Consider the following 13676-nt stretch of genomic DNA (forward strand, 5'->3'; position numbering starts at 1 on the left):
ACGACCGTATGTATTTAGTGGTCCACAAACTGCAGATCTGCAAAATACATATACTGGCCATGTGCATGACACATTTTTATAATAAAACTTCCTTTTCTTGACCATAAAACGGACAAGAATAGGATATCTTCTATAATTTGCTGAATGTCTGCACAGATGCAGACAGATGAATGGGTCTACATGCAGACTGCACACGGATAAATGGGTCCGTGTGAGATCTGTCCCAAACAACAATCACAAGTAGGAGGCCTTAAAATGTGGGTCTGTGTATTAAACCAGCTCCTCCATTGTACAGATGGACATTGAAGTTCACAGCCTCCATCAATACTATCTTCTGACATGTCTTAAAGGTTTACTCCAGGATTTAACAAATTATGACCTATTCCTGAGATAGGTCCCTAATATCAAATTGGTGGTAGTCCAACAAGCCGCGCCCCTGCAGATCACCTGTTCAGGAGTGGCTACACAGCTCCATCCATTATGTAGTAGATTGATCTGATTACTGCAACACTGTTTCCATTCACTTGAAGTAACCAGCTCCATCCACTACACAATGGATGGAACTTTGTATTTCCAGTGCTCCCATATTTCAAGTTACTTCTGAGCAACTAACTGTCAGGGGTTCGGGACCCCCGCTGATCTGGTATAGGTGGCCTATCCTAGGGATAGGTCATCCATTGGTGAATCCTAGAGAACCCCTTTAATTGCCTGTCTAAAGGGAGTTAAAGTGGTTATCCAAGAGTAAGACAGACGTCCCAGAGTGTCTGACCTGAGGTAGAGATCATATTTCCCTGGGCCCTGCCACTGGGTTTGGTGTCTGATGCCCCCAGGCCTGCTCTTCCACATGGTCTCGTGTCTCCCCCATCAACAGATGTTGATCTCTGCACGGTAGGGAGAGGAAGAGCCTCCTGAGATCCCAGCGCTGGGACAAGGTAAGTATGAACTCCATCTCAGGTTCGCCACTCTGAGAGGCCTTGGATAACCAATTAAATTACTTTTGGACAGGTCATTAAAGGGGTTCTTTAGGATTTAACAATGGATAACCTATCCCTAAAATGGGCCATCTATACCAGATCACCAGGGGTCCCATACCCCTGCCAGTCAGCTGGCCACTCTGGGAGGTCTCTTTTGCTCTTGCGTAACCTCTTTAAAGGTTATCATACCCTGTAATAGTGATTTCATATTTCACAGTTGTTGTTGTTCTTCTCTCCCCAGTACACGTGAAAGCCTGGCTTCCAATACTTCAAGTATTGTTGAAAGTAACAGACGGCAGAACCCGGCTCTTAGTCCTGCCCATGCAGGTGCTGGTCCAGCTTTTAACTTCCGAACATCTGCTGCAGAAACCACAACAACGGATGCTGATAAACTACAGAAACCCGCTAACTGTTTGCAAGCTTCTGTAACTAGTGTTTGATAGCCGCTCAGCCTCAAATCTTGTTCTGTCTCATCCTCTACAGCAAAGTTTACTACACTGGGACCGATGTTTACATCTCTTTACAAGCAAGCCTCACATCCACAGTTTTTGTGTCTTTCTTAAACTGTGCTGCTAATTAGCCCAGGGGGCAACAACAAGAACAGAATACCAACTTTTTTTGTATTATTATTGTTATTATTTTGGTTTTCTTGTTTCTTTTTTTTACCATCATTCCTTTCCATAATGTAGAGCTCAGTAGAAATTGAAAAATGCTAGGAGTTAATATGCACATTATTCTTCATGTAAATGTAACAGAGCACATTCAAGAGTCTAAACACTGTATTTCTCTTTTTTGTTGGACGCTGTGCGGCATGCAGCAGAGTACTTCCTTTAAAGCAGCGGTGCTTGGTAGAAAACACAAGTTTGTAGATTTGCAGAACAGTTTTTATTCCGTTCTGTATTATAAAAAGAGAAAGAGAGAAAAAAAACTATTTATTTTTAACAACACACAAATGATATGAACCTAATTTTAAACGTATATACAGTATATATATTCCTACTTAGTGCCCATGATGTTCAGCCAATGTGAAGAACCAAAATATTAGACCATATCACACGGCAATAAGAGTTGCTACATCTGTGCTTTTTATCTTCTGGCTATCTACATACACGTCATTGTGCTGTCACATATAAGTATAAAATGTATTGGATGTGTTGTTCAGGGACCTGCATGCAGTATACGGAATGACAGTTGTGTTAATCCTCTCTATAATAATACACTAGTTAACAATACAGTATTACAAGTATCACAAATCAAGCAAACTAACTCATCCTAACAGTACGGGTGTAAGAGAACTTCTCAGCAAAGTATGACAAGGTAGTGTATGAAAGGCAAGCATATTGTGTTCGAGCCATGTCACGGGATTACTTATTCTTAATTTCCATGATCATCCATATTCATACCCACACTACATTAAAAAAAAAACAAAAAAAAAACTGACCAATGTTCAGGCTGGACAAAAACATCTTGATCAAGCGCTCATATGCCTATTACACTGGCCAGTGCAAAGTGGAAGAATAATCACTACCGCGATCGTTCCTCCCCCATCTGGTTGTATGAATAAAAGATGCCTTCAACCAACAAACAAATCTGTTGGCTGACCTGCAGCCCAATGACCCAGGCCAACTATTGGGAAAGAGCCTGCGAACTTTTCTTCCTGATTATTGACCTGAAAATTGTCCTGTGTAATAGGGCCTTAAAGAGAACCTGTCGCCACGAAAAGCAGTGCAGTCTGAAAGCACCATGTCATAGAGCAGGAGGAGCTGAACAGATTGCTATACAGTTTTGTGGGAAAAAATTCAGTAAAACGTTTAATTTATACGTTTATATCTCTGCTCTTTCTGAGTTCATTTGTACACTGGGGCCATGTTATCAGTGTTTTACAGCTATCTCTGAATACACACTTACACAGAAAATGATATCACTGATAATAGCCAAATAGGGAGTCTCAAGCTCAGAAAGAGCAATGTATAAATTACAGGTTTTACTGAATCTTTTCCAACAAAATGATATATGAATATGCTCAGCTTCTCCCGCTGTATAACATGCTGCCTGCAGATTGCACTGCATTTTGTGGTGACTTGTCCTTTTTAAGAAACGATTGGAGTGTTTGGTAGAGATTTTTAACTGTGAAGCTAGAATATATCTTTCTAATCACAAGACCTGAGCTAGAACAATACATTTTCCATATATGTGCATGTATGTATACTTATTTCACTTATGTATACCCAGCGCTGCTGCTTTAAAATCCCACATGCAAGGTTCCACTGTGCCAGAAATCTTAGTGGTACCAGTAAAGTGGCAGCAGGGTGGAGCCATAGTTATTCTGAGCCTAAATAGTACCAAACACGACCTTGAATAGCAATTTGGCATCTTATATGTATTGAAACATTTCATCCTCATATATTGATTAACTGCTAAGTTTAGAATTTATTTTTTGCCATCAGATAACTGTAGTTTTATTTGGCTGGTACATACCCTATTGGAAGTTGTGAACACGAACACTAGTCTGTTTTTTATAGCATAGATCTAGTTCTGGGAGTAGAAAAAATGTCAGCCAATTTGACAATCATTTTCTGGTGCTCAGGGCAGGTTAAAAAAAAGTTGCAATATAAGACTGCAGAGCATCATGGTTCCAATTTTAGAATCGATAAAAACATTTTAGGGAGTAACTATTGAAAATTAAAATCTTCTCTATTGTGCTCTATGCATGGATAATGATCTCATCCTTGCTTAAATATGTTGCATCTTGTTACATCTGCAAAAACATAAATTTTTTCATTTTATTTTTAATTTTTAAGTGGCATGTACAGGCCAATGAAATGAAAGTGATCTGAATGTGCAAAACCATGTTAGTAACTTTGAAGCAGGACCAGAGGCAGAGAAAAACATCACTTGGGCACCTTTTGTGACCAAGTTTAAAAATGTAGGAGCCAAATGATATTTTTCTGTGGCATTTACAACTATATTAGTTGCTATTTGGAGCCCTGCATTAAAGTGGTTTTCCAGCTTTGGCTGGGTCCACGCATATGATGTAAGTACTTTGGTCATCCAGCATACCACTGATACAGTAAAACCTGCATAGGGGATTATACCATTGCCAGACTTCTGCACCCTATATTTCTTTATACATATACAAACAAGCCTGTATTATCCATATCCTAGGAATACCTATAGTTTATCTTCAGCTGGGTAAATAAAAGTGGCCAACAGATAACGGTCCCTTCACTAGGAACATAAATCATTGGGGAACAAAGACCTTGATATCCTTTTTTTTTTCCCTGTAAAAGTCAAATTACATGAAACTGTTTTATTTGTAACATTTTTGTGAGCCCAAGTTGATGAAAAACATTTTTTTATAATTTTATTTTTGATAATTTTTATAATTTCAGTTCTCCTTTAAATTTATTTGTATGAAACTAAAGGCAAGAATAGCCTAACAACATGATTTCCTTCAAACGGAAGGATATAATTTTTTTTTATTCTGTGGATTAGATTGTAATACCTAAATTTGGCTTCTCAGAATAACATGATTTGTGATGGTGATCATTAGAACAAAGCATTAAGTATGTTCAAAACATTTGGGCTTTCTTTTCACGCAAAAAAAATATTCCTTATCCTTTAAGAAATGTGTGAGGAGAGCAAAAAATAAAAGCATTGTGTTTTGTTTCACATTTCAGTTTTACAAGTGGAGAAGAATGTGCAAAGTTGGGGTGAATGTGAATTTTTCATTTTCTGAATATGATTATAGAATGTTTCAAAATTGGAACCTAGATGCTGGAATCTTTACAGGTTGGGTGGTGTGAATATTTGGTTACATTAGCAAAGCTCTAAGACATAGCTGCCCACCAACAGTTATGCCAGCTGGATACATTCTTCAGGTTTTTGGTGCCCATGCCCGACACAATACAAGATTTTATTGCTTAGTTCAAGCATGCTCAACCTGCAGCCCTCCAGCTGTTGCAAAACTACAATTCCCAGGATTCCCAGACAGGCTACAGCTATCAGCCTGCAGCAGGGCATAGTGGGAGATGTAGTTTTACAAAAGCTGGAGGGCCACAGGTTGAGCATCCCTGGCTTAGTTGTATAATGCAACCTGAAAGCACATGTTGACAATATAGATATGATGCTGGTTGAGAACATTGGTGTTTTGGCTGTGTTCTAGAACTCTGTATTGATATGCTCCGCTTCCATCTTTTTTTTCATATATGTTTAAGTGGTGCTGTGTATCTAGAAAAAAGAGGACTGGTTTTCTGATCTTTTACTTGTTCAACTGGAAAAATAAAGCTTCTCAACATTTCATCTGTAGGTGAAGAGATGAAGCAATGTATCTCAGAATACAGTAAAAATGTTTTGCTTATAGAAGACTCTTATGTTTTTGCTGTACTGAGATACAGCTTCATGTCCAAAGGACATCTGTAGTTCATATTGCTACATTCCTGGTCTTTAGATTAAAAGTGTATCTGTCACCCGCTCACAATGGAGGAAGCCATTTTGAGTCGAACGGGTCTGTGAAGTCAACATATGTTCTGAACTGACAATGTGAATATTGAGTCAGTACACTAAATCTTAGTGTTTTAATTCTTTAGATTACAGATACACTTTGAGCTAAACACACAGAAAAAAATTATATTTACATTCACTGCTCACTTACAGACTGCACTTTTTGTTGTGTTTGTTTCAAATATCTAAAAAGGAGAAGTTTGCTTTTAACACTTATGACCCATTAGACCGAGTACCTGAAGTGTTAAGAGTTTTTAGTAGTAAAACTTCAAGGTGGAAAGGAGCAGAACTGGGAGAAGGGCAGCTGAGGACATGGCTGTTTGTTTGCACTGCCTGATCCGTGTATGTAGCTCTCAGGATGAGCTTTTTATATTGATTTCTATACACGCAGCTTGTCATGAGAGCTACATATACTGACTTGGCTATATAAACAGACATAACCATGTCCTCAGCAGCACTCCTTGTCTTGTAGACCAAGTACTGATGTGTTATTGTGGAAAGCTGGTAACAATTCACATGCCCAGTCTAATGGGGCCTTAAGTGTTAGAAGTGAGACTTGCCTTTAAATGGGTGCTAGGTTACTGCTTTTGGTAGACTGAATACAATGGTTTTCAACAAGTCCATTATTATTTTTGGCAGTCAAGATTTAGATGGCTTTTCAAATGTCTCGAAATAAGCATTTTTAAATGTACCCAGTACTAGAAGTAGAGACAATATGGCAATAATGAAATGGCTATTTTATAATATCTTGTTACGTCTTTGACTACCCAAGTGAAATCCAAAATAACAATATGCAGTATTAGGATCGGGAGATCAGAACTTTTATATGACGGCCTGTGAATAGATAATAGCAAGCAGGCTACAATGTTACAAAAATCCAAGTACTGTATACTGATATTAGATTTTATTTTGGAGCTTGAGGTGTTCTGATTCTGTGAATGCCCTATGTGCAGCCTCAAAACATCGACATAAATCTAATGGCTTTTTGCACACTTGATCCTTATTGTTGCTACAGTACGTGTTGTGTTTTTTTTTTGTTTTTTTTGCTAATGTGTTTTCTTTTCTTTTCTGTTTTTACATAAAACTACCTCCACAACTTTTAAACGGCAGCAATGTTAAAGTATACTGTACAAAACAAACATTCAAATCATGTGAATTACTCCATGAGACATCAGCGTTTTTGTAGAATGAATCATAATTTTTTCATGACCATGGTTTCTTTCCACTAAGACTTCATTTGGGTTTTTATAAGAATTGTATATTGTAAATTAAGGGCAAACAATCCTTTTTTTTTTTTTTTTTAACGTTTCATCATGGTTGGAAACATTCACCAACACTTTACTTTACAGCTGAAGGTTTCTTCCTGTCGTCACTTAGCCATTGCAAGTTTTCAGGGGCCAGTGACCTCCGTCATACATTTGCCAGCCTGACTTTCCTATGACGAACAAAGCCAGATCTTTCAATACTACCGATGAGTTGACTCCACTATGACATTGTTGTTTATAGATGAGACTTAAACTGAAAGAAGTCGTAATTTCTTCAAGTCAGTGACTGAATGTGACTATTGCATTAGGGGAATAAAGTCAATACATACAAGGAGGACTTTACTGTATGTTTAAAAAGAATTTTGCAGCCAAGACTGCCTTGTATAAATGTGTTTGCACTGAAAAAAAATAATAAAAAAAATCTAATTCTCGGTCTCTGGTTGCTGTAAAGCTCATCCAAAAATGGATGTTCTGTTTATATTGTATAGAATTTAATATAAAAGAAAATACAGTTCATGAGATGTCTTCCCTGACGTTACTGATTTCTAACAGCACATTTGTATCATGGTTTTTATTGTGTCGGTGTATCATACTGTAAAGGATGTTTTACCTGTCATGCTTAGCATAATAACTTAAAAGGAAAAAAGTTCACAGGGATTTTTTTGTAAACTTATATTCAAAAGTCCCTTTCTATGTCAATATTGTGTCCATGTTGGTTCTGTAGTGTTGTGTGAAATATCCAAATTTTTTTGGGATTGTGTTACTTTCTAAAATATTAAATAACATTTTGGTTATATGGTTTAAGTAAACAGACTGTTTGTGCTGCAGAGAGTCAGTCAAGAGAGACCTCCTATGTAAGGTGTCTTTTTATGTAATATTAGACAGTGCAAACATATTCTGCAGCTCTGTAGAAGAAGGCATCATTGGTTCCCGTACCTAATAGGGCTAGAGAATCAGTAGCTTCCAAACAGCAGTAAATACGGCCAACCAGAACTCTTCTCTGTCATGATGACGAACAACCCCAAAACAGTGCTGCCTCTGCCTGCAAACAGTTGTCTGTGGTTTGGCTCCAGGATCTTTAAAACAAAGATTCTTAACACTAGGGTCTCACCAGCGAGAACATGATGATGCTCAGGTCTCACCTATGGTTTGAGGTCCATTTGAAAATTACAAATATTGTATCTCATTTTGTTCTGATGCCAGTAAAACATTAAACTAAGCGCAAAAGGAGTCAAGCTACATTAAACATATCCATATTCCTACCTTTAGTCGACAGAGGTCCAAAAAGTTTTCTAGTATATGTCAGTATACTTTTTCTATATTGCATCGAGGGTGAGGGTATTACTTTGTGTGATATAGCTTGTGTGATATAGCTTTGGAACCTTGTGGGTGACAGTTGCCATTGTTAATCTGTAGCACCAAAATGAAGAACCAAATTACCGGTAAGAGTCCCAGCTTTTGTGGATAAACCACATGTCCAGCACAGGATCAAATGTCCAATACTTTATTAAATCACACAAAGTTTAAAATAATCTAACAGCAGGAGAAGAGCACCAACGTTTGCACTTTTCGATTGTTACACCATCCTAAACATTGCATTCTATAATTAAGAGCATGTAACAAGCAAAGCACATAAGCATTGGTGCTCTTCTATTGCCACTGGATTATTTTAAAACTTATATGATTTAATAAAGTATTGGACATTTTACCTGCCTGTGGATCTGTATAGTTTTGGATTGGACATTGTTTGTCTATACAGTGGCATCTGTTAGAGGTACAGCTTGGGAAATCCTCCTGGTGTATACCTCTGAATACTGCAAACACAGCGTGATGGAATGGATAGTGCAGCTGGTCTTTATTAAAGGGATGGTCTAAGTTATAAATCTTACCTTACTGGTGAGACAAGGCAATTTAGATAGGAGTTAAAGGGATTGTCCCAGTAGTTATATTATAAATGTAACCTGCCGAGATGCTGTTAAAACAATGAAACCGTGTACCTAAAGCCCCCGTTGATCTAGCACTGCCACTCTGTCGGGATATAAAGCAAATGCTTTATATGAAAGATAGGATCAGAGGAAAAATTTCAAAGGGAATTTATTCTAGAGGTGGACATATAAAACACCTCAAAAAGAGATCATCGTTAGTTTAATTATATTGTGCAATCAGTAAAATAAGGTACAAGTGTCTATGCAAAAATATAAATGATTTATTATACAATAACTTAAAATACCAGCAAAGCTTAATCAGTAGAAAAAACTCAATAATATGCAATAACACGCAGTGATATGCAGTACCCAAAATTCGCCACTAGGCGGCTCTAACACGACTACCAGTGCTCCATATCACCTCTCAAATCTAAAATGTAATACAACTGTCTGGACGAAATTGTGAGATATACAATCGGTTGACTATACACAGTAACTTAATAGTGATAAGGATAGAGATGAACCCTTGCTCTGCTCAAACTATGACCAATCTCGGAATTCGGGTAGTATTGCGACACAACTTATAAATTATCCAGCCTGATATAGACTAGGGAATATGCATGTTACAATCAGAAAGTTTCTTTGATATCAATATTAGATCTTTTATTTAGTAATATGCATCTTTACTGAATAGTGATAATATTAATGTAGTACTTTTTAACATTACACATCCGCAATAAAGCAGGGAGTTACTAAATATCAGGCCAAGTAATTCAATCAATACTACACATAATAAAGTTATACGTTACCCGAGAATGCAGATGATATGCAGAGTCTAAGGAAAGTCAGTTCTAAAGTACGTTCTGTTCATTGGGATTTTTATCCTGGGCTTTCTATCCTTTCTTTTTTTCTCCTTTTTTTTTCTTTCTCTGTGTACCTGTCCCTTTGTGTGTGTGGTTTATCAGTTAGACACACCTTCCTAACTTGGAGTTTTCCAATCATTGTCGGTTAGGCGTGTACATACAGTTGCAAGAAAAAGTATGTGAACCCTTTGGAATGATATGGATTTCTGCACAAATTGGTCATAAAATGTGATCTGAACTTCATCTAAGTCACAACAATAGATAATCACAATCTGCTTAAACTAATGACACACAAAGAATTAAATGTTACCATGTTTTTATTGAACACACCATGTAAACATTCACAGTGCAGGTGGAAAAAGTATGTGAACCCCTAGACTAATGACATCTCCAAGAGCTAATTGGAGTGAGGTGTCAGCCAACTGGAGTCCAATCAATGAGATGAGATTGGAGGTGTTGGTTACAGCTGCCCTGCCCTATAAAAAACACACACCAGTTCTGGGTTTGCTTTTCACAAGAAGCATTGCCTGATGTGAATGATGCCTCACACAAAAGAGCTCTCAGAAGACCTACGATTAAGAATTGTTGACTTGCATAAAGCTGGAAAGGGTTATAAAAGTATCTCCAAAAGCCTTGCTGTTCATCAGTCCATGGTAAGACAAATTGTCTATAAATGGAGAAAGTTCAGCACTGCTGCTACTCTCCCTAGGAGTGGCCGTCCTGTAAAGATGACTGCAAGAGCACAGCGCAGACTGCTCAATGAGGTGAAGAAGAATCCTAGAGTGTCAGCTAAAGACCTACAAAAGTCTCTGGCATATGCTAACATCCCTGTTAGTGAATCTACGATACATAAAACACTAAGCAAGAATGGATTTCATGGGAGGATACCACAGAGGAAGCCACTGCTGTCCAAAAAAACATTGCTGCATATTTACAGTTTGCACAAGAGCACCTGGATGTTCCACAGCAGTTCTGGCAAAATATTCTGTGGACAGATGAAGCCAAAGTTGAGTTGTTTGGAAGAAACACACAACACTATGTGTGGAGAAAAAGAGGCACAGCACACCAACATCAAATCCTCATCCTAACTGTGAAGTTTGGTGGTGGGGGCTTCATGGTTTGGGGCTGCTTTGCTGTGTCAGGGCCTGGACAGATTGCTATCATCGAAGGAAAAATGAATTCCCAAGTTTATCAAGACATTTTGCAGGAGAACTTAGGCCATCTGTCCACCAGCTGAAGCTCAACAGAAGATTGGTGTTGCAACAGGACAACGACCCAAAGCATAGAAGTAAATCAACAACAGAACGGCTTAAACAGAAGAAAATCTGCCTTCTGGAGTGGCCCAGTCAGAGTCCTGACCTCAACCCGACTGAGATGCTGTGGCAGGACCTCAAGAAAGCGATTCACACCAGACATCCCAAGAATATTGCTGAACTGAAACAGTTCTGTAAAGAGGAATGGTCAAGAATTACTCCTGACCGTTGTGCACGTCTGATCTGCAACTACAGGAAACGTTTGGTTGAAGTTATTGCTGCAAAAGGAGGTTCAACCAGTTATTAAATCCAAGGGTTCAGATACTTTTTCCACCTGAACTGTGAATGTTTACACGGTGTGTTTAATAAAAACATGGTAACATTTAATTATTTGTTTGTTATTAGTTTAAGCAGACTGTGACTGTCTATTGTTGTGACTTAGATGAAGATCAGATCACATTTTATGACCAATTTGTGCAGAAATCCATATCATTCCAAAAGGGTTCACATACTTTTTCTTGCAACTGTATGATAATGACAGTGATATCACTATATCACCCAGAATGCATTTCAACTGTTGGTGCAATGTTACCTTTTTGTACCTAGGAGGCACTATTGCATAAGCTATCAGCATCATACTAGTAAGGCTACTTTCACACTTGCGGCAGAGGATTCCGGCAATCCGGACGCAAATTGATGAATTTGTGAGACGGATCTGACCTCTGCGCTGATGGCATGGCCACTTACTTCACAGACAAGATTGGCAATTCCTCTACATGCTCTCGCTCCTCTTTTACCCTATAACAGAGGAAGAAGTCTCCAGCCTTCTTTCTTCTTCTCAACCCACAACCTGTAGCAGTGATCCTATTCCATCACACCTCCTCCAGTTGCTCTCCCGGGTTGTCATCACTCACCAAACTACAATTTTTAACCTCTCTCTCTCTCTCTCTCTTCTGGTATCTTTCCCTCCTCTTTCAAACACTCTATTATAACCCGACTACTAAAGAAACCATCTGTTGACCCAACCTGTGCTGCTAACTACTGACCTGTTTCAAACCTCCACTTCATCTCTGAACTCCTTGAACGTCTTGTCTACTCTCGCTTAATAAGCTATCTCTCTACAAACTCTATTCTTGACCTCTTACAATCTGCCTTTCGCTCTCTTCACTCTACAGAAACTGCCCTTACTAAAGTGTCTAACAATCTCCTAACAGCAAAAAGAAATGGTGACTCTTCGCTACTGATTCTGCTGGATCTCTCTGCAGCGTTTGATACCATAGATCATAAACTCCTCCTCACCATGCTCCACTCAATTGGCCTGAAGGACACTGCTCTCTCTTGGTTCTCTTCCTATCCCTCTGGCCACTTCTTTAGTGTATCCTTCACTGGCTCTTCTTCTCCTCTTCCTCTTGATGTCGGTGTCCCTCGGGGCTCAGTACTAGGTCCTCTACTCTTCTCCCTCTATACAGCCCCCATTGGACAGACTATCAGTAGATCAGGCTTTCGATACCATCTTTGTGCTGACGACACCCAACTATACACTTCATCCCCGACATCACCCCTGCTTTACTCCAAAACACTAGTAATTGTCTGGCAGCTGTCTCTAACATCATATCCTCTCTGTATCTAAAACTGAACCTCTCAAAAACGGAACTTCTTGTCTTTCCACCATCTAACTCACCTAAACTTGATATTTCAATTTCGGTCATTCATAACTCCTGTGCAACATGCCCGCTGTCTTGGGGCCACATTTGACTATGATCTTTCCTTTGTTCCCCATATTCAATCACTTACACGCTCTTGTCATCTGCACCACGAGTATCGCCAGAATCCACCCTTTTCTTACGGTGGAAACGGCAAAAACTCTTGTTGTTGCCTTGATTTATTCTCATCTTGACTACTGCAGCACATTACTAATCGGTCTTACTCTCACTAAACTCTCCCCTCTTCAGTCTGTTCTAAATGCTGCAGCCAGGCTCATCTATCCATCCAACTGCTACACTGATGCTACTAGTCTTTGCCAGTCACTTCACTGGTTGCCCATCCACTACAGAATACAGTTCAAACTTCTCACCCTCACCCACAAAGCTCTCCACAGTGCTGCACCTCGATACATCTCCCTTATCTCCATTTACCACCTTACTCGTGCTCTCTGTTTTGTTAGAGACCTAAGATTAATAACCTCCATAATTCGTACCTCTCACTTACATCTTCGAGACTTTTCTCGAGCTGCACCTACTCTCTGGAATACTCTGTCCCGGAATACTAGGTCAATTCACAACTTCTCCACCTTCAAACGTGCACTAAAAACACATCTTTTCAGGCAGGCTCATCAAGCTATCTAAAATGACTTTCCCAGACTAAACCTTTCCCCCACCAACTCCTCTGGCCTGAACTCGATCCTCTAGTAGTCCCAAACCCGAAGCAGATCGGTCAACACCACTCCTGTCAGTTCAATAATGGCTCAAATCCTAGTTATCACAATCAACTACCTTATGTGTCACCCCCGATTCCTCATAGATTGTAAGCTCTTGCGAGCAGGGCCCTGACTCCTAGTGTTTCAGTTGCATATTAGCCAGTTACTTTTGTTTTGTACATGAACCCTATGAATTTGTAAAGCGCTGTGTAATACGGTGGCGCTATATAAATACATTTTATTATTATTATCCGGATGCGGATCCGTCTTTCAATGACAAATGCATTGCAATGCAGGATCTTTCTTTCCGATTGTCATCTGAAAAAAACGGATCCAGTATTTATTTTTAACATTTTTAAAGGTCTGCGCATGCGCGGACCGGAAGGACGGATTCATCAATGCAGCAATTTTAATGGAAATGAATACATTTCAATGGAAATTAATGCAGCATCCAGCATTCCGGAAAGTGTTCAGGAA

General features: G+C 39.0%; 1 protein-coding gene across 2 annotated transcripts in view; it reads left to right on the top strand.

The window, feature by feature from the left end:
* The window catches only part of STOX2 (storkhead box 2), a 218036-nt gene extending 210578 nt beyond the window's left edge, over nt 1-7458 (top strand). For both annotated transcript variants that reach the window (XM_044297421.1, XM_044297429.1), the window contains exon 4: nt 1216-7458. In XM_044297421.1, the coding sequence (XP_044153356.1) occupies nt 1216-1414 (199 nt within the window). In that variant the 3' untranslated portion in view covers nt 1415-7458. The remainder of the gene's footprint in view (nt 1-1215) is intronic.
* The last annotated feature ends 6218 nt before the right edge of the window (nt 7459-13676 follow it).

This window comes from Bufo gargarizans, chromosome 1 (genome assembly GCF_014858855.1).
Source record: "Bufo gargarizans isolate SCDJY-AF-19 chromosome 1, ASM1485885v1, whole genome shotgun sequence".
Classification (NCBI taxonomy): Eukaryota; Metazoa; Chordata; class Amphibia; order Anura; family Bufonidae; genus Bufo; species Bufo gargarizans.